Source organism: Eschrichtius robustus, chromosome 12 (genome assembly GCF_028021215.1).
Source record: "Eschrichtius robustus isolate mEscRob2 chromosome 12, mEscRob2.pri, whole genome shotgun sequence".
In the NCBI taxonomy this organism is placed as follows: Eukaryota; Metazoa; Chordata; class Mammalia; order Artiodactyla; family Eschrichtiidae; genus Eschrichtius; species Eschrichtius robustus.
Window position 1 is genome coordinate 107,402,974 of NC_090835.1, and position 19,996 is coordinate 107,422,969.

At 48.3% G+C, this 19,996-nt stretch overlaps 1 protein-coding gene across 3 annotated transcripts in view; it reads left to right on the plus strand.

Annotated features, from left to right (window-relative positions):
- GMDS (GDP-mannose 4,6-dehydratase) overlaps nucleotides 1-19,996 on the plus strand; it is a 486,657-nt gene that overhangs the window by 190,798 nt on the left and 275,863 nt on the right. For 2 of the 3 annotated variants that reach the window (XM_068557602.1, XM_068557605.1), the window contains exon 5: nucleotides 2,351-2,500. The exons of the other annotated variant lie outside the window; for it this stretch is intronic. In XM_068557602.1, coding sequence (XP_068413703.1) covers nucleotides 2,351-2,500 — 150 coding nt within the window. The remainder of the gene's footprint in view (nucleotides 1-2,350; nucleotides 2,501-19,996) is intronic. 3 annotated transcript variants of the gene reach the window in all.

A 19,996-nucleotide genomic window follows, 5' to 3' on the forward strand; every position in this document is an offset into this window, starting at 1 on the left:
AATGAAAACATATGTCCACACAAAACCTTGTGCAAGAATGTTGATAGCAGCATCAGTTACAGTTGCCAAAAGGTGGAATCAATCCAAATATTTCCAGCTGGTGAATGGATAAACAAAATGTGATATACGCATACAGTGGAATATTATTTGGCCATAAGATGGGATGATGAAGTACTGACAGTTCTGTAACGTGGATGAACCTTGTAAACATTACGCTAAGTAAAGGAAGCAAATCACAAAAGACCACATTTACGTGAAATATCCAAAATAGACAACAGTGAGGTAAAATGGATTAGTGGTTGTTTAAGGTGGGGAGAGTGGTTTTAGGGAGGGGACTGATAGTGGGTACGGTTTCTTTTGAGATCGCTAAAATGTTCTAAAATTGACGGTGGCAATAGTCGCCCATGTCTGAGAATATACTAAAAGCCATGGAATCATACATTTAAAATGCAGAATTGTGAATTATATCTCAAATTATGAATGCGGATTTTATTTTAATAAAGCTGCTGGTTTAAAAAAAAGTAAGTCTGACCAGCTGTGTGAATTATGGCTACAGAACAGAATGTCAGTGTAAACTATGTCACGTGGTAGTGTTATCTAGCAAAATTGGGAGGGGCGACCTTCTTCTGTGACCGCGCTGGCCCCTGCCGCATGCACCTGGTTTCCATCAGGCCCCTCCGTGTTCACTCGTCTACGTTAACTTCTCCGCTGCGACCGCGACTCGCCAAAGCCTTGGTGCTTCTGTCCCCTCCAGGCGAAGCGTTCTTTCCCCGGATCTTCGTGTGGCCCGTTTTCTCATGGCTTTGAGGTCTCCGTTCCAGGGATGCCACCTTGCAGGCCTCCCTGGCCACTGTGTCCTCCTGGCCTTGCAGGGTCAGGGTTGTGCTGTGCAGGGCACAGTCTCGGAGCCACAGCGCCTGAGCTTGACCCCCGGCTCTGCCGTTCATCAGCGTGCTGGGACGTGGGGCAAATAGCTCAACCTCTCTGTGCCAGTTGCCTTGTATGTAACTTAGGGCTGTAACTGCCACCTTCATAGAGTCTTCACAGGGAGCAGCTGAGTTCACACAGCAAAGCTTCTAGAATGATGCCTGGCAGTGGTCAGCGTGCTGTTCTGTGAAGCTTCGTCTGTTGCTGTGACCACCCGACACACTGAATGTGCTCTGTCCACCCCCTCACCTGAATCTAAGCTCCACGAGGGCCAGGGCTTCATACGTTCCGTTCACGGCAGGGTCCCCACGCCTGGAGCAGCGACGGGAACGGAGGAGACTCACGATAAAACCCGTTAAACACATGGATTTTGTTTCATCGCCTTATCGTTGAACTCTTAACTTCGTTGAATTCACGTTCTTAGTATGAAACATTGTTGAAGAAAAAATTAATTCCAACCCTTGTTACAATGGTAAGGAACACTATTCAAGACCAGCAATGGGAAATTGCAATTGGAGAGAAGCTCCAAGTCCAAGAAGGACAGTGGGAAGTGGGATTCTTACTGAAGGCAGGCCAGGTGATTCCTCCCTCCTTTTCTGTTTCTGGTACTTTCTGACAGAACGACTTTGTCGAACATCAGCTCTACCTCTCCTATGTGTAATTTCACTGTTCTGGATTTCTGGGTTCCACAAAAGCACGTGGTGGGGTGCGATTTAAGTTTGAATCCTGGCAAGCCAGCTTATTGATGCTGCGATCTCGGGGTGAGTCCTTCAATTCTCTGACCCGCGGGAGCCTCCTGGATGAAAGGTGCTGTGGACTTGACTGTTGTGCTGGGTCAGCGAGAGGTGTGTGTGGTCCCGGCGGGTACCGGGCGCTCACCTGCCGCTCTGTGTTAGGAGCTGATGACTGCAGCCCCGGCTTTGAGCTGTAGCTCCTTTTACAGCTGTTCCTGTGATGGGAGTTATGACTAATACAGACTGGAGAGGGAGACGCTGCTTTAAGGGAGAAAAAGACTGACAGTCTTCTGGTGTGTGGGCCATAAAAGGGGCCTGTAGTGATGGTCATGGGCATACGCAGGCGCGGTGGCAGGAAATAGGTGGAAAAGTCAAGTCGGAGACTGAGGGCGGACGGCTTTGAGAAGTTCCTTGAAGTGCATTCAGCAGCTCTGGGGAGCCTTTGAGGGATCTTGAGTGAGTGAGGCTGGGGGCAAGCAGAGATGAGGGGCAGGTGGACCTCAGAGAGAGACACACATTATAGGATTTAATAACAGGTTTAAACACTTACAAATACATTGTCCTGCTCATAAGATATCTATACCAAAATATTAAATTGTTAATGCCATCGGAAAGCATTTCATTTCCGTGTGTATATACAAGAAGCACCACTGGTTTTCCCTCCTAACCCTGTTGTGTCCTTTCACTAGAACCCTGTGCCTTCGCGGTGGCCTGGCGGGGCTTTAAGACGAGTGACACGCGTGCTCCTGGCGCTGCTGGCTCAGCAGGCATCTCTGCTCCCGCCCCACGGCCGCGGTTCCTGGAGGCCTGGAGAGTCCTCTGTTGCTGTGCAAGCAGAGGTAGAGCCGGGCACTGCCCCTTCCTGGAGTCCCCTGGTCCCCTCCCTCTGCGCCCGCTCCCCGTGCACCTAGGGAGTCCCGTGCGTCCAGCACAGACCTCTGCGCCTCCCCTCTGCTAGGAAAGACCCGCCCCGCCGCTCCTGACCGCTCCTGACCGCTCCTGACTGCTCCTGACCGCCGGGCTGTTTCATCTGGTCCCCGCCAGCCTCCTAAGCCCCCCGCCTCTCATCCACCCCAGGGCGCTGCGCTCTCCATCCGCCCAGTGACACCCTGTGTCCTGTCCTGATCGCCTGCCTCTCCCACTTCTCCACTCCCTCCTCCCTCCCCAGCTCCCTTCATTTGTTTATTTTTGACTACCTCATCTTTCAAATTCTCAAGACATGTAGAAATCCCCCAAATATGATTGTATTGTCTAATTCTGTTGCATTCCTAATTATTTTCACTTTATATATTTGGAAACTAGTATGTTGCTTTGTGTTGACGATGTTTTCTCTTTTTATAGCCTACTTTTAAAAACCGTATAAAATATCCTTCTCCTGATTCATGCTATTTTCTGGAATTACACTTTATTTGATGTTAGTATTACCACTTTTACTTTATTTTTGTTAGCATTTGTTTATCCCTAGTTTTCAATCTTTCTGCTTCATGTTTTGAGTAGGTGTCTTGAAAATAGTATCTGATTTTTTTTAAATGCTCAAGAACTTTTGAGTATCAATAGGAAGATTCAAGGCATTCACGTCTATTTTGATTATTGATTTATTTGTTGTAATTTGTCCTAATTCCTGCCATTGTATTGTATGTTTTTGGTTTTTTTTTTTAAACTTGTTATGCTTTCTCTTTCTTTTCTTCTGTTTCTGATGTGTCTTATTTATTTAATTTTATTTCAGCCATAGTCCACCCCCAGCTGTTTTGGAGTTCTGCATTCCAACTCTACTCGGCTGGTTGTTTCTCATAAGAATATTTGAAACTATGAATTCCAAGAATTTAATAGTATCTGCATCTCACTGCATCCTTGCCAAGGATAAAAGGAAATCTTGTGCATGCTTTTTGCTTATCTCCTCTTTCCTACTTGAATCCTAGGTTTTTAGAAGTAATCTATATTTTAAATACTAGGTCAGATTCTTTTACTATATCTTTTTTTATTTTACTGTCTTTCTGAACAATTACAGTTAATTCCACAACTGCATTATTAAACAGGGTTTGGGCTAATTAAGATTTATTATCTTCATAGTTTGCTGCCCATTGCTTGAATTATTTACTATGATTATTTTTGAAGTACTTCCTCAAATAATATTTTACCCGAGAAGAATGCGTTGGGGTGCTTTCCAAGTCTTTTCATTTAAAAAAATGGTTTTCTTTTGTCTTCACATTTAATATTACATCTTGTTTCAGCTCTGGGGTCATAATCCTTTCCCTCGGGTTTGTACCCTTATTGCTCTACTGCTGTTAGCATTTAGAATTGTCTTTCCCTCCCCGCCCCCTTTGGATTTTCTCCTTCCCTTCCCTCCCTTACTCATACTGCGGGGCTCGTGGCGACTTTCTCTTTGTTTTCACGTTTAGGAACCCCCCAGGGTCTGGGTGTCTGCGGTCGGCACTCAGGGCCTTGATCCTCAGGGACGTTTCCATGGACCTGATTCCTGCTCTTTCCTTCTCAGCCCCGTGACTGTAGGAGCCCCTGGCCGTCACGGTTATGCTTCTCCTGTGTTCTCATCATCTTTCCGTACATTCGGGAGGATTACTGAGTTGGTGTTCGAATCAGCAATTTGGTTTTCTCTCCACTGAGCATCTTAGCTGAGCAGCTGTGTTTTTAATTTCCTGTGCTCTTTCTTGGTCCTTAGTTGTTCTCTATTTTTTCATAGAGATCTTCTCCTGCTTCTGAGGTGGCGCATCCTCAGATCTCCCTGAACGTACCGATGAAGGGCCTTTCCCTGGCCTCGCCCCGCTCGCTCCCCTCCCTCCGGGTTTGGATTCTGACCCTCCTGCCGTGTCTGTGACGCTCCATCACCCGTTCTTTTTATGGAGGCAGGTGTGAACCAATCAGCGTTGGTGGCTGGAGAGCCCCCCTCAGCGGCTGTGGGCCTCTTTGCTCTCGCAGGGGGCCTCTGACCACCAAATGGTCAGTGGGGATAAACTCTGGGGGGTCTCAGGCCAAAAGGGGGCCTTCCCCTCCAGGTGTGCTGCCTGGGAACAGACCAGAAGGCCACAGCGCCTAATAGGAAGACCCCCCCCCGCCCAGGATGCTGAGGGGGTCATGTTCTCTTTCTGCACGACGGGTGGTTTGTGCCTGAAGCGCAGATCCTGGTGCGACACAGCCTCCCATTCTTAGAGAGTCAACGGCTTCTCCCCGTTCCTTCCTCAGGGCTTAGGAAGCAGCCTCAGGACCAGCTTTGCTCTCTCCCAGCACTTCTTCCCTCCACCCCTTAACTGCCTCTCCCCAGCCTTCAGCGCAGACGGAGCAGGAAGAGGGGAGAGAGCATCGGGTGTGAGCGCCAGCTTCCTGGGGTCCGCGACTGTCTCTCCTCCTTCCTGGCTCGGGGGAGGGGCGTCACAGGAGTTGCCGGGAAACTTGGTGGAGCTCCAAGGAAGCCTGGCATCTCGTTCCTTGGCTGGAAATCTGCTTGGGGGCTATGGCAGAGAAGCTTGGTTGTCATCCAGTTTCTGTTCTCTCCTTGGGGCTAGACTTCTGAATTTTTATCTGAGTACATGGCCTTCTATAATAATTACATTTCCAGCTCCCTCTGTAGCTAGGTGTGGGCACGTGACTGCATTCTGTGAAATTACTTTCAAGTAGAAATGATACGTACTACAGGCAGTTGAGCAGGCCCGGGAGGAGGTGGTCCTGCCCCAGGCCGGGCTCTGTTCTCCAGGCAGAGGAGCTGGGTTGGGGGAGGGTTAGAGCGGAGCGTGGCCTCCGCGCCCTGCGCCCTGTGCCATGGCCCGGCTGCTCGGAGCAGCAGTGAAGACATGGGAGTGGTGGTGTCACGAGTCGCCGGCGAGTCCCAGGACCCGCCCTGTGTGTCCGAGAGCTCTGCTGCGCAGGGAGCGGCGTCCGCCGTGGCACAGTCGGGGCAGTGGCGGGAGAACAGTGACGTGCCCCCGTTTGCGTCTCCCCAGGTGCACAGTCCTCCATAAAGCAGGTGTGGAGGTCCCTGTGGGGATGCTGGTGGGGGTGGGAGTTGCCTTTTTTCCCGTCCTCCCCCAGACGGGGTAGCGGTGAATGCTTTGGCCGCTCTGTGTTTGGGGGTCCTGCTGGAGTCCCTCGTCCCAGCTTCCCCCTCTGCTCACCCTGTCGGTGGGATCCGGGGCTGGGGTGGCCCGCCTTGTCCCTGAGCATCTCGGCGAGGCGGGGCTTCCGCGTCGCCCACTCTGAGCTGTCCGTGGCCCCCCCATTGCAGAGTGGGTTGTCCTCTCCAGGAGAAGCGTGGGGGTATCACCGTGGCAGCTTCTGTGGCCCGTTTCCCCCGGACCGTGTCTTACAGCCAGGTGGCTGCTCTTACGGGCTTACAGGTCCCTCGGGGCTGTGAGGGACTTCGTCTAAGGCTTTGGCTTCTGTCTGTGTCGTTACTAGTAACTCAGCGCTGATTATTTTTGCCTGATCAATCTGGTCATACGTGCTTCATGGCGCTCAAAAATTCTTGCGTTTTCTGTTGTCAGATTAACACTTCTCTGTGTTCTAGGACTGCAGTGAATATTTTTCTTAATTTTACGTTGCTTTGGTGATTTCTTCTTTCAGGGGAAGTCCTCCTGTGCCTTTGAGCCTTGGTTTCCCCTCTGTGCCCTCCCCATCTGTCCAGCGGGGACCGGCCCTCTGCCCTGGCTCATCCGGGCTCCTCGGGCCTGTTTATTCGCTCCCTTCCTCTTGCATGCTGTCACCGCCTGCCAAAGCTCTGACTGGCATTAAAGATGTCCTTGCGTGTATGTGTCCTGAGATACTGTGGGCTCCTTGATGACAGAGATTGTGCTTCATTCATCTTTCTGTTCCCAGACTCTGCACCGTGCCAGGGCCTGGTAATGTGCTCTCCATGCTTGTTGAGGAGTTATTTTTGGTTTGCCTTCTTGATGCTTTGTGAAAATTATAAGCTACAAGTTATGGAATGTAGTGTATCATTTCCCTCATGGGAAGACCGAAACACTAAGTAAGAATTACTCCCTCCTTTTTAAAATTGAATTTGTGTATTATTTAGCTGCATTCTGAATCAGATAGGCTTGTGTGAAAACTAAGTCGCTGTTTACCATAGTGCATCTATGGGAAAATATATTCTGGATTATGGAAAACGACCTGAAAATATACTGTCATAGGCAACCTGATTTAAATCACAGCCAGCCTGTATTTGGAAAAAATGAACCATCATCCTGGTATTAAATTGCACAGAAAAATCAGGTTGCCGGCTCTGTGTCTAGCTTGTGGGTGTAGAGAATACTGATGCAAAGGAGCGCGTGGTGAGGTGTATTGGTGGTGGTTTGGTTGCTCCCCGTGTATTATTACTTTTTCCCTGGTGTTAAGCCCATCTCTACTACTTACCGACTGTGACCTAGGCAGGCTCCTTAACTGGGCTGAGCCTCATTTTTTCCAGATGTAAAATAGATATAATAGTAGTTCCTGACTCATAGACTTGTCATGGTGCTTAAATGACCGAGTACTGGAACGGCACTGGGCGGGTGCCCGGCCCACGGCTGGTCCCGGACGCTTGCTATTCCTGAGAGTCTCGCGCAGCTGAGCTTCTGTGGCTGCTCTCTTTCTGTTCCTGTGTTTACTCCTTTGCTCAGGGAAGCCTCGCCGATGTTCCCCATCTCCACTCCCTGCTCTTTTTCCCTCCATACCGCTCATCTCATTGGACTTACCCTAGATTTTCCTTCTTTACATTGTCCTCTTCTCCCATCGCTAGAAGGTAAGCCCCACGAGGGCAGGGATCTTTGCTTGGTGCCTAGAACGTGCCAGGGTCTTGAAGTTGCTCTGTAAATGTTTATTGAATAAAAACTAAGAGTACTTAAGGTCGATCAAATGCCAGTTTTGCAAATATTACGACTCAGTGTATCTGAAGCAAAAAGTGAAAGTAAAATAAAATGAGAGACACTTGCATGTCAAAGAGACACTACAAGTTTCGGTGGGTTTTAAACTTTGAGTGTATTTTACATGGATGTATATAAATAGAAAAGAACAGAAAACAGTTGAAAAAGGTTTGAACACTTCCCTTCCCACATTCAGTCTCAGCCTTCTTTCCCCTTGACACGAATGAGGGAGTTGGATGGGCTGTCTTCTCACGCCTTCCCACGCGGGCTCCCTGGCCGTTTCCCAAGCCCCTTTCCTGCCTCTCGAGTAGCATGAGGCTCCTGGCGCAGCCGGGTCTGGGCGGTGAAGGCATCCACCCAGGGCCCTGCGTGTCTCTCACCGCGCAGGGCGGGCGTTGTTTCCCACAGCAGGACTGTTTCGGGCTCCGCTGTTGGCTTGCGGTGCTTCTACCACGTGAAGCAGAGAGAGTGGTGCTTTCAACGTGGCCACTGAAAAAGCGTGGCCTGTTGCTTCTTTGCTTATTCTCACCTTCCATCACCACCCAGGCCCTCACTTTCAAATTCCATGTCGTTTAAAGCTGAACATTTTTGGAGAGTGGTTTGGAGATTATCCTGAAAGATAAATTGCTTTTACCGAATATCCCTGACAGCTCCCCAGATCACTAAATTAATAGCAGTGAACGGAGAGATAAGTAAAACTAATGCTAGATTCAAGTTTTGTGCCGGGGGTTAGAATCGTTGTGCTTCTCAGGGTCTCAGGAGACCACTCCTTCACCCCTCGTGTCGTTTTCATTTTGCAGTTTTCCTTTGTGTAAATTCTACCTTTGTGTAGAAGAAGTCTGCAGATAAGCTGTTAATAAACCTTTGTGATCGTGCGGCACCTCATCCTTATGAACTTGATGCAACTTTCTCTGTTATTTAAGTCTTAATATGTTTTCTGCTCTCTTTAAGGTGGTGAAAGACTAGGTTTCGTGGGGGAGACTGTTGGAGCTTTTCACAGATGGACGCTCGGGACAGCTGAGGGTGGGCAGCGTAGAAGCGTCCCGCACCTCTGCTCACGTTAGACCTGCCCAGACGGCACTTGCGCTTCTCGGGTAGTTAATCTCCAGAGCAGCCATAATAATTTCAGGGAGGTCGAGCAGGTACCAACATCTCATTTCACTTTAGAGAACTCCCAGGGAAGGTTACTTTCTCAGACGTTTTTAAGAACACAAAGAACATCATTTACAGATTACCTCTGATTTAAGACCTTGTCTTACTGTAATAAATCTTAAAGGAAAGTGATGTTCTTTTGAATAACAGAAATGCTGAAACTTGAAATTATTGGCACTCACTAGTTTTCTAGGTCGTCCACTTTGCCAACCATCGTAAATATGCCTAAGCTTTGTGCATCCATAAACAAAGTGGTCCTGCTCAGAATAAAGACCCGCACCCGCGACACCAGGCAGCCCCGAGCCGCGTGCACACGCTGACCCGCCCTGCTTCCTCCAAGGCAGGTTCAAGACTGGCAAACTTGTGCCACCTTTCGGCTCTTGAAGACCTTGGTTTTGTAGTCCAGCTCTTCCTTGTTTCCTTGCCCATCACCCTTCCCTGCCTCTCTCCTTCTTTTCACTGAATCTGTGTGTTTTCCGGCTCCATTCCTGACACTGTGCTAGATGCTGAGGATTGAAGAAAGACCCAAGTCTGCACAAAATGTACCCATTCTTTTGGCATCTACTCTGGCTGTGATGTTTCTAGGTGTATTTTCTAAAGACTTGGGCCTGTCTTCAATCTTCATAGTTTGGATTTCACTGACTGTTTTATTTGCAGAATTTTGAGTTTTTTCCAACTCTGTTCTTGTTTCATTTTGCCTTTTTGCAAAAATTATTTCTTGTTTTTAGCTGATGTTATTTTTTTCTTGGTCTCTGAGATATATTTTAAAGTCAACTTTAAAGAGATATTAAAGGGGGAAGTATTTTAAGGTCATTTTCAGAATGCGGTATTATTTTCATTTCCTCTGGAGTAAATTCTTTCCTGAATTGTAGATCTCATTGGTTCTCTCTTTAACATTAATGTTCTTTTTCAAAAATTTGATTTGCAGGCTCCTATTAAATAGGAACCTCCCCTCCCCTTCTGTCTTACCCCTTGTTAATGACTTTGTGGTTGCCACCACCCAGCCTCTAAAATATTCTAGTCCAGAACCATATTGTGGCTCAGAGTTTCCATCTAGCTCTGATGCCGGAAATCAAATTGGTCCAGTCAGTGGCAAACCTATCTGGCAGATCCTCCTATGAAGATGTGTCTGCTGCTGTGTGCCTCTCATTTTAGACAACTTAGCCTTCTATTAAAACAAACAAAAATTCATAGTTTCAGGCTGGCAGAAGCAGCTTTTTTCATCTTCCTTTCATGGGCTGCATAATTATGCCACAGTCCTTGGTCTTAAACAGCAACTATGGCTCCGTCGGTGCTGTTAGCCCTGTTGCTCACGAGAGCTGAAATCCACCCCTGCCTAGTTCCAGCCTTGATCTCCAGCAGGTCCACAGCTGAGCCTCACCTACGGCTTTGTGTTTCAGTAGCTTCCGCGTTGAGTTAGGACTACGCAGCTATGTATTTGAAATTTTCTTCCTTTAAATTTCCTCGTTGCTCTGCTTAGAGTGGCATGGATGGGGGTTGTGGCCTTAAAACATGGTCACGCATTTTACTGTGTTGAAGGCACATGACAGGTATTCAGTGGTGTTTCTTGAAGGGATGAGTAAATAATTGTTTTTGAATTATTTAAGCTAAGGTGTTTGAACTTCATCTGAAAGCTGTGGGGAGCCATTATACTTTTAGAAGAATGTGACCTGATTAGGTATTAAGTTTTGGGAAGATAGTTCTGGTAGGATGGAGGGTAGAGTTTAGAAAGGCCAGATAGGAGGCTAGGAGACCTGTTTGGAGAATATTGCCTCTGTGTAAAGGTCATGAGAGACCCAGTGTTGAGGGGGGTAGATTCACAGAGGACCCCGGGGTCACCAGGAGCAGTTTCAGTGTACTGGGCAGGGTGGCCAGCGATGCCTGGATGTCCTTCACCTTCAAGGCCAGCCCTCTTTCCTGACTGCACCTCTGGTTACGTTACTCACTGGCTCTTTGGAATAGAAGATTGAGCCTTTGTTTCGCTTGTTTCCACTGATCCTCAAATCAGTCATATGGATGTTTGTTAGATACATGCGTGGTACCCTCAAACGCACAGAAGAGTAAGGGCTGGAAGGGACTTTATTTAGGAGAAGAAAACTGAGGCTTAGAGAGACACATTTGTTGGTTACTGACAAAATAAGGAGTGGAGCCCTAGCATTTTAATTATTATCAGTAACTTCCTGTGTCACTTTCTTCTTGTTTCTCATTTATCTATCACACATCCATAAGCATCTTTTCCTTACCCAAGGGAATTTCTGTCATAGCAAGTTAGTATTTTTCTACTTCTGAGGACTCACAAGTTCTAGTTCTTTTTTTTCCCCACTAAACTCTGACTTGGATTCTGATTATTTTCCCCTTTTGCTCTGAAATCAGTTTCCTCTTGGTTTCATGTGTCTGTTTCCCTGACATGCAGTACACAGGTGCAGCCATTGTCCCCCCTCTCCTCCCATCCTCGTGTATCTACTTGCTCACATCAGCTCACAGACCTCAGGGGAATAGATATTGACCTGCAGTACAGCAGGTATCAAATTGGACAATATTCAAAAGAAAATAAGACATATATCCTGTCCAACGTGACCTTTGTTTTCCTGTAAAATCTAAAATTTGTACGACACAGCAGTTTCAATGTGGAAAAAAACCATGAAAACACAGCATTTTCTTCACATTTTGAAACTATGTGGCTAATATCTTCTTATACACTTTTTTATTATAGAAGAATACTACTTTAAAAATAATATTTAATACCACTAAACACATACTAAAAACACTAATAACAGTAATGCTATTGTTAATGATGTTTTCCTGTTAGAGACTACTTTAGTACATCTTGCTGAATTGCCTTAATCTTACATCAGGTTTTTACATCATTTTGTTGTTGTGGGAATGGTTCCTGTGTAGGACTAACACATGGGATTTAGGAAAAAGCACCTGGAGAGGAAGGAGCAGTTTCAAAGTCACCATCCTTTCTGAGGAGATGTGCCATGTTTGGTGATACTGAAATACTTTGCTCTTTTTTATTTGTTCCCTCAAGAAATAGCACCGTGTGCCAGGCACCGGGCCAGGCACATGGTGGAGAACAGGATGGGGGTTAGTCCCTGCCTCTATAATTCATGGTTTCTTTTATGCATAATCTGCTTCTCAAGAGCATGAAATGCTCCAGAGGGAGCATATTAAGCAAATTGCTTTTCAGACACCACTCAGTTGAAGACAGACTTCTGTTTTGTTAATTTAGTGCTTAATCAGACTTCAGCGAAGGGTGTGCCTCATTCAGGTCTTCTGGACTCCTAATGATCTGGTTTATGATCTTTCTTTTCATATCCTTTATTATTTCACAAAGCCTGAGTCACTGTACCCACTTCCTGGCTTAGAGTTCACAACCGAAGAAATCTCACTCTTTTTAACCCTCTCTGCATGCGATAGCTGCTCTGTTTCCTTGAGCATCTTCCTTGTGCTCTAGGCTCTCTTTAGATTCTCTAGAACTCTCTGCATTCCAGAGGACGTTCTTAAAGCATGATGACCAGGACTTCACGGCACCCCCCCCCATGCATGGGTGGTGGGACACTGCTTTCTGTTCTGTTTCTCTGCTCTTTTGGGGGAGACTCCACGTTTTCTTGGTTTCTCAGCATCAAACCAATGCCCGAGATCTTCGGAAAATACTTGGAACTCTGAGGATGTGGCTACTGCCACTCTGTCTTTTTCTCTCCTGTCTTAAATGCACCATCTCCCTGGTCCACCTTGAAGGGTCTTGCCACTTTTCCAGCCTTTTCGGCAGCTCCGTGAGATCTTACAATTAACTATTTCTAATGTGACTTTCACTTTTTGGAAAAACAATGGAAGTTGGGAGATTTTCGTAGTCTACCTCCTCTCCCAGATTGTTTTCAAAACATTAAATAAAGACAGTCCCTAAACCAGCCACAGACAGCATCTGCTTTTTGTGTTTGCTCTCTCAGCTTATATGTTTTGTTCCTACTTTGGTTTTCCGTCTGTAAGTCCTCAATCTGCTGGGGTGGGGCTGCGGGGAAGGGACGGGGCGCCCCTGTCGGCAGATGAGATGGAATTTTTCTCCCACCGGCGGAGTTATTGTAATTACTTTGTTAAAGGCATGTGTCAAGGCCTTTGACAATCTCGGTGAATCATATCCACGATTTGATTTCCTCCTTACTCTTCCTTGCCTGTGTGCTTATTTAGCTCTTAAAGAACTCTGCAAAAGGAACGAGGCAATATCAACTCTCGCAAGGCCAGCTTTATTTTCTGCTCTGACCCATCTTCAACCGCTCGTTGGTTCTGCTCATTACTGCACACTTTGCTAGATTTTTCACCATGAAAGTGACAACCCCCGTTTGAGTTCCCCTCCAGGGGGACTGTCAGTTACCTTTTTATGAATCTGCTGGCATTTCCATCAGAGTGAGTAGACTTTTACAGTATCATGCATGCCCGTCAGTCTCCGTGACTTGTCTGCATTTTAGTTTTTCTCTGAGACAGAGGGCAGCTTGGTATTTACCACTGTTCCACCCACCTGCTTCAAATAGCAGTTTGGGAATGGAATGCCCTTGTCCTCCCCAGCAAGCAGAGGGCAGACTCCCACTGTCTCCTTCCCAGGCCCCTGCCCCCTGCCGCCTGGTTCCCCAGCAGCCTTCTCTAAACCCCGCTGCACTTCTCATTGACTTTAGATCCTTGTCCTTGGACCCCACTTTATTCTTTCTTGGACATTATTTCAAATTATTCTAGTTTAATGAATGCACCTTTCCCCCTGTCTTCCCTATTTTGGTTGCCAGTTTGCTACACAGTTCTTGTTTGTCTTGAGCTTCTGGGTCTTCTTTCCAGGGCTTTCAACAAAATATTTTCAACAGAACATCTAGGTCTCTTGTCAGATGTTTCTGTTACCGAACTCAGGTTCGGCTGCTCGCTGCTCAAAAGCCAATAATTCCAGAGGCAAGTGTCAGTAGAAAGGAAAGGTGCTTTCATCAGGAAAACCGGCCGAGAAGGAGAAGAGAGGTGGACTCAGGTCCCAAGACCAACTCTGAAGATTCTTCTCAGCCTTGGCAATTTTTAAAGGGAAGAATCTCAGTGAATCGTTGAGGCAGGAGGTTGGGTTCTGCATCCTTCTCCATGGTGTGCAGACCCTGACTCTCTTCAGATGTTATCTTGCTGGAGTGATCTGCCTGCAGAGTTGCTAAGGGGACTTCTGGGGTAGAGAGCTCGTCATTCTTTAACTGCTTAATTCTTTGTTCTTCTTTTAATCTAGGAAAAGAATCAACAGGCCACTTAGGTTCTTTCAGGGTTAGAGGGAAACAGAAATGGGCAAACAGGAAAGGGACAAAAGAGCTGCTTTCATTTCCCCACTGTCAGACATCATTCCATTTCTACATGATTAGGGGCGAAGTGCGTCTTCTGTACCTTCTTCCTGCTGACATAGGCGCCGTGTTCTCAGAGGGGAAGATGACGACATGGGTCTGTAGCATCTCTTTGCTGACAATTTTAGTTGCCCGCTTACATATACGGGCAGAGCAAGCTACAATTTTTTTGATGCCCACAAAGATATAGACTATTATGAGCAAGAGTGTTAATCCCATTCTCTCGAGGCCAGTTCTTGGAATTGTGCTGGCCATGGACTCAGTTCTGCTCAAGACGGAGCAGTTATGTCATGACTACAGTCCGGTCATCATGCACTTAGCTTTTCCCTCTGGTGGCAGTTACAGTATCTGTCAAACAGCTCAGGACTGTGCATCAGAGTGAGTCTCTCGTCCTCATCATTAACAGCTTGGTTTCATAGCTGGGGGCCCTGCAGGGTTCTGCTTGGTTCCATTACTTAGTGAAACAAACAAGCCTTTTGTACATTTCGCCCCCCCCCCCCCCTTAGATAGTTTTTCTGTATTATTCCTTCTAAAATTGATACACTATATGCTATTTTGGGAAGAAAAAGGTCAAGAGAAATGGAGGCAAAAAGGACAGAAAACAGTTTGTCCCACGTGACAGGCTGTTGTTGTGGCCACTCTTAAGCTGTGATGACTGACAGACACTTGGACACGACTGTCGACGTGGGGCTACAGCTCCCTGAGCTGCTTCCCTGCCAGAAATTCTCTCTCTGCTTCGTCTTAACGAGATTCTCTTCCCGTGGAAAACGGCGACCTGCATTACTGCACCTGCGCACGTTGTAGCTTCCCAGACCCTCTGAACCATTTCAAGGCGTTCTCATTGTTTTTTGTGATTGCTGTTCTGATGGTTTGTGGACTAAAGAATGATTAGCTATTTAGAGGCAAAGGTTAAGTGCTGAATTCCTACTTCAGTGTTATAGTAGTGGCCGCTCCAACTGTAGTGACAGTAGTCGGAAGACAGCAGTGATGCTTTGTAATAATAGTGGACATGGTTTCGGTCCTCCTGTGCGCAACCTGAATAACTGCTCAGGTTTTGTCTGTACTGAGGGCTCCCCAGATCCCCATCACCTGAGTGGTAGTGTGCAACGAAAATTAAATCCTGTAGTCATCTCTGGATTATCCTTAACAAATAGTTTTAATCCCTTAGTTAAATGTTTTAAGGCTGTTGGCTAAGTCCCCCTGATTTAGATAATCCCTCTATCCACTCCTGTGCCCTTGCCAGCGTGGGCTTCAGGGCAGTTAGATCATTTCCTGTATGTGTGATCAAAATAATTCGGAAGATTAAAGTTGTAAACATTATAAACTAGGGCTCAAAGCTAGTTTGATTATTCACTTTTTGATTATGTGTCCAACTCCGGTGTCATATGAATGCTTTAGTGTACTTATGTGGTTTTGGTACTTAGTCTTGGAGGTCAGGAATCTATCGATGACTCAGACCATAGGATAATCGAAGCTGTAACTGTGTGCCTTGAGGATATGTGCATCAGACCCCAACGTGGCGAAGGGAGCTTGTTAATGGGGGAGGTGGGTTCTGAGCAAGACTGGGGGCTTTTCTTCTCGAAGCACATTCTAAAATACTGGAATCTGTCACCGCCACCAATAGAGACACCCTTGCCCTTTCTTAGGCTGTCGACTTCCGCAATCTGACGAAGCCTGTGGATATTCTCAGGATAAGTGCGTTACAAGTATTGTAACACAAAGCATAACACTGAGGATTACAGAGGAAACTGACTCGATTCATATGTTAACATCACAGTATTTAAAAGCCAGGCTTGTGATCCAGCGATGTGACAACGTAGCACAGTGTACAGCAGAGCCTGAGGTGGGTCCGATAACCCCTGAGCCTCCCAAGCAGCGGCGGGCAGAGTGACACTGCGCGGCCCCCAGCAACCCTGCCCCCATGGCAGACAGCGGGCGTGCCACCTGGTGCTGTTACTGTGGGGTCGTTGCCTGCACTCAAACCTGAAGGAAGTTCTCAACCTCGGGTAGACTTTAGTGAAAATGAAGATGTCTGGTTTCTCACCCCAACCCCCTTGCCCCCTTCAATTCTATCCGGGGACCCTGTGGACCCTTGGCCAACTGTCCCAGTGTGATTAATTTCACAGATAGGCTTGCTTCTTACTTCTGCTTACCTATAAGGAATCTCTAGAAAAACTAGATCGTTACTCTCGGTGCCCTTGTCCCATGTGAAAATCATGGCAGGTTTTTGTTTTTCACCAGCTGATAAGCCTCTATAAAGTGGGCAGGAAAAGATGTCTGATGTGGCTCATTTGTGATAGGTGGAGTCACAGTATTTGTAAGTTACGATTTTCTGTGAAACCAGGAGTTTAATTGTTATCTTTGTTCTTGAGTTATAGCCTGTCTTCACTGAGAAAGCAAGAATGGGATCAGAGGTTCTTGGAGGTTACAGCAAATGGCGAGGAACTGGATCACTGAAGTGGGGGGAGAACCCAACATTGGCAGCAGTGAAGATTCCTTGAGACCGTCCTTTCCCTGTCAGTGGACGGAGGAGCTGGCAGGTTTGGGAAGCAGTACAGCGTGGGCCTCAGGGCAGAATCCTGCTCTTAAAGAAAGCTGCGCTTTAGGCAACCCTGAGACTAGGGAGGTGGATTAACCAACGTTTCAGTTTGTCTTAATGGATAAGCAGTAAACTTGTGAAGAAACGTGCCCTTCGTCTGTTCCACAAAAGTCTCACGTCCTGCCGTGTGCTGAGCAGTCGGGTGAGAGTGGAAGCCCTGGCCCTGCGTGGGCCGTGGACGGATGGCTCTCGCCAGGTCAGAGTCCTCGAGGAGCCTGGGGTGGTGTCTTGTCCAGACACGGTGAACGTTCTGATTCCCCGTGGGAGTTGTTAGTCACCTTGAAGTATTTCAAAAACTTACGAAACTACGTATGAATTTATGTTGGGCATAGGAAGGCTCACGCAGATGTCTCCTTTGTTTAGTCTGGCTAGAATTCACCACTCCGGTGGACTAATAACCTTACGATTATTAGATGTTTCAAATTATCATTATAAATGTTTTTGAACAAAAAATATAATTGCGGTAAAATAAGGAAAAATCATATAAAATTGGGCTTACGAATGTCGGGAGTGGAAGGTTCTGCGCTGGGCCTGGGTGTGAGTCCCCAGGGAGGAGGCCGGTTGAAGTGATGCCCTTCCTCTCTTCTGGAACCACCGCCTGCTGAACAGGCTGCAGACTGCATCCAAGGCCTCCTCCAGAATGGCCTCTCCTGATGTTTACTAATCAGTTCCTTCTGTTTCCGTCCCTTTTCTCCACCTGAACTGGAGACTCCTTACCTCCCAGCATGGGCAGGGCATTTGTCTGTCCTTTGGCTCATGCTGCCCCCCATGAGGACGCCCCCCCATCTCCACCTGCTCATGTGGGCCGTCTCCTCCCCGAGCCCTTCTTTCCTCTGTCCTGCTCTCGTCTTCTCTAGGTTTCCGTCCCCCGCCCCAGACTTTGTAGCCACTCAGCCACGCCCCCTCGATCCCTGTGGTGTCGCCTTGTGGCCCCTTCACTCCCCTTTCTGACCTGTTCCCGGCAGGCAGGTGAGCAGGCCTTCACCTGTGCACTTCTTGTCCTCAGGACATGGTGCCCTGCTTCTCCGGGTAGCTGCCCCTTAGCCGGGGATGCGCCCTCCCCATACCCCTCGGGGAAGCCCTCGGGGTCCCTCGGGCCGCGCCCGCCTTGCTCTGATTGCCCTTCCGCTAACACAGTTTTGTGTCTCGGCCCAGCTGCTAAGGAACCGGCGGCTCTGGAGGGCGGCTGCTCGCCGAGACCCTGATTCACTTGGAAAGGGATGTTTTACTGTTGTTCTCCTTGATTAATAACTTTCACTTGCAGATTCCAAGTCCCGGGGAGCAGCGACCGGCGCGGCTGCCTGTGTGGTCCCAGCATCTCCAGCTCCCGTGTTTCTGGGAGTCAGATGCTGCAGGGGCGCCCTGGCCTCTGGGGCGTGTCTCTTCCCACATACAGTTCTTCTGCAGCAACGATCTTCTCTTTTTCTGAGGCGACATCTCTAGTCAGGAAACTGTGGCTCCTTCGTTGGGGTTTTAAAACTCAAATTTGCTGCCTGTGTGAACTTCACTGCGTTATTAACTGTATGATAGGGTCATTGAGATATTACGTGTCCACACTTCAGGCTTCAGGCCATCGCGTTCGTTCAGGTTCTGTTTCTGGAGCACCTTCTGTGAGACGGGCAGGCTTCTCACTGGTAGGAGAACAGAAGAGACAGACACACACACAAACAAGCAAGGCTCCTGTGCTGGGGGGCTTCCGGGCAGTTGACGACGTGAGGGTCACAAGGCGACTGCCCTGGGGAGAGCCCTCGGGGGGGGGTGAAGCGGGCCGTCTGCTCCGGATGGTGGGATCATCATTGTTCTTTGCTTGCTTTGGTGTGAGGCCTCGCGCTCCTGAGCCAGGCCTGCCGGGACCGCAGCCTGCTGCAGTGAAAACACTTCCAGAATTTACGTTCCAGTCTGCAGGCTGTGCGGAAGTGCAGGGCAGACCTTCAGTTCCTGCATCTGGGTCCCCGCAGCCCTCGGGGGACCGTTCCTAAATCGTTGTTGTCGTCGTTTCAGGAAAGGCTGTGATTTACCACCTCTCTCTGTAAATGAGGGTAATTCTGGGGATATCTGTGTGTATCTTTGAATGTCGATAAGGGCAATCTGCTTCATATTTGAACTTAAATTTACTGTTTTCCCGTGGCTTCAGATGCCCTGCTTCTTGGAGGCTCTGTGACTGCCCTGACAGCGCCTGGCGGGCGAATGTGTCGGCGACCAGGTCGTTGGTTATTTCACCAACCTGCTTCCTCCACACCCGGTTCCCAGCTGTGGCCTAAGATGGTCTCCTTTGCTCTGAATTGGACATCGCCATGTGGTGGAACCGTTAAGCCTTCGTCATATTTGTTATGCTGAAGTTTTGAAAGTTTACATAGAGTTTCAACCTCGCTCCTTGAAATTTTACCTATTTCAGTATGATTAAATTATCAACCTTCTTCTGTCATTCTGATAGCCCATTTTTTTCCACTAGTTTTTGTAGTTTTATTTTGATATTTGTATGTTTGACATTTAAATCTCAGTAGTTTCCATGCTGTCTTCATCCATCCAACAAATACTGGACAAGCGGTGTTTCAGGCACGGGGGCTCCCGTAGAACGAGACGGCATCCCTGCTCTCGGGAGCTTTGTTTTAGTGGAGGAGATGGTGAGTAAGTAATCAGATCAGCGTGAAGGCTGGATAAACAGAGATGAGGGGCTTTGGGCTTTTTAGGTAGACAGGAAGGCAGGGCAGGCCCGTGTGAAGGGGGGCGTTTGCACAGAGATGGGGGGGGGGAGACGGACCAGCACTGCACACGGAGGGGACGCGAGTCCAAGGCTGAGGCCGCAGTCGTGCGGGAGGGGCCGCGGCTGAACTTGCTAGGGCTCCTGGGGTGCTTCCTGTGAAAGGTGGCCGGGCAGGGAAGTGGGCAGACACGCTTAGGGTCCGTGAACCCTGAGGGCGGAGGAGTCGTCCAGGCTCCCTAGGGTTCCGTTGGGAGCGTCAGGGGAGTAGGTGCCATTTCAGCAGAGGGAGAGGGGACAAGTGAAGAAGCGCTTTGGTGGCAGCATCAAGAATTCCGTTCGGGGCAGGTGAGTGTGAGATGATGTCCTCAGATGGGAAGAGACATGAGGGCTCTGCTCAGGGCCGGGCGGGCCTGCAGACGGGAGTTTGATTCGGGACAGCTGGTGGGGGAGGGGAGAAGCAGCAGTGCTGAGCCCGGGGCTGGAGAGGGGGCGGCCGGGTGGCCGGGTGGCACAAGAGCCCGGGAAGCTGCCCCCCACGAGTGGGGGGAGAGCTAGGAGGATGCGGGGCTCCAGAAGCCACGCCAGAAGATGTTTCTACAAGGGGAGGGCAGGACGGTTCTTGTAGGCTTGGGTGTTCTGATCCGTCCGTTTTTTGTTCTCCCTGCTGGGTGACATCA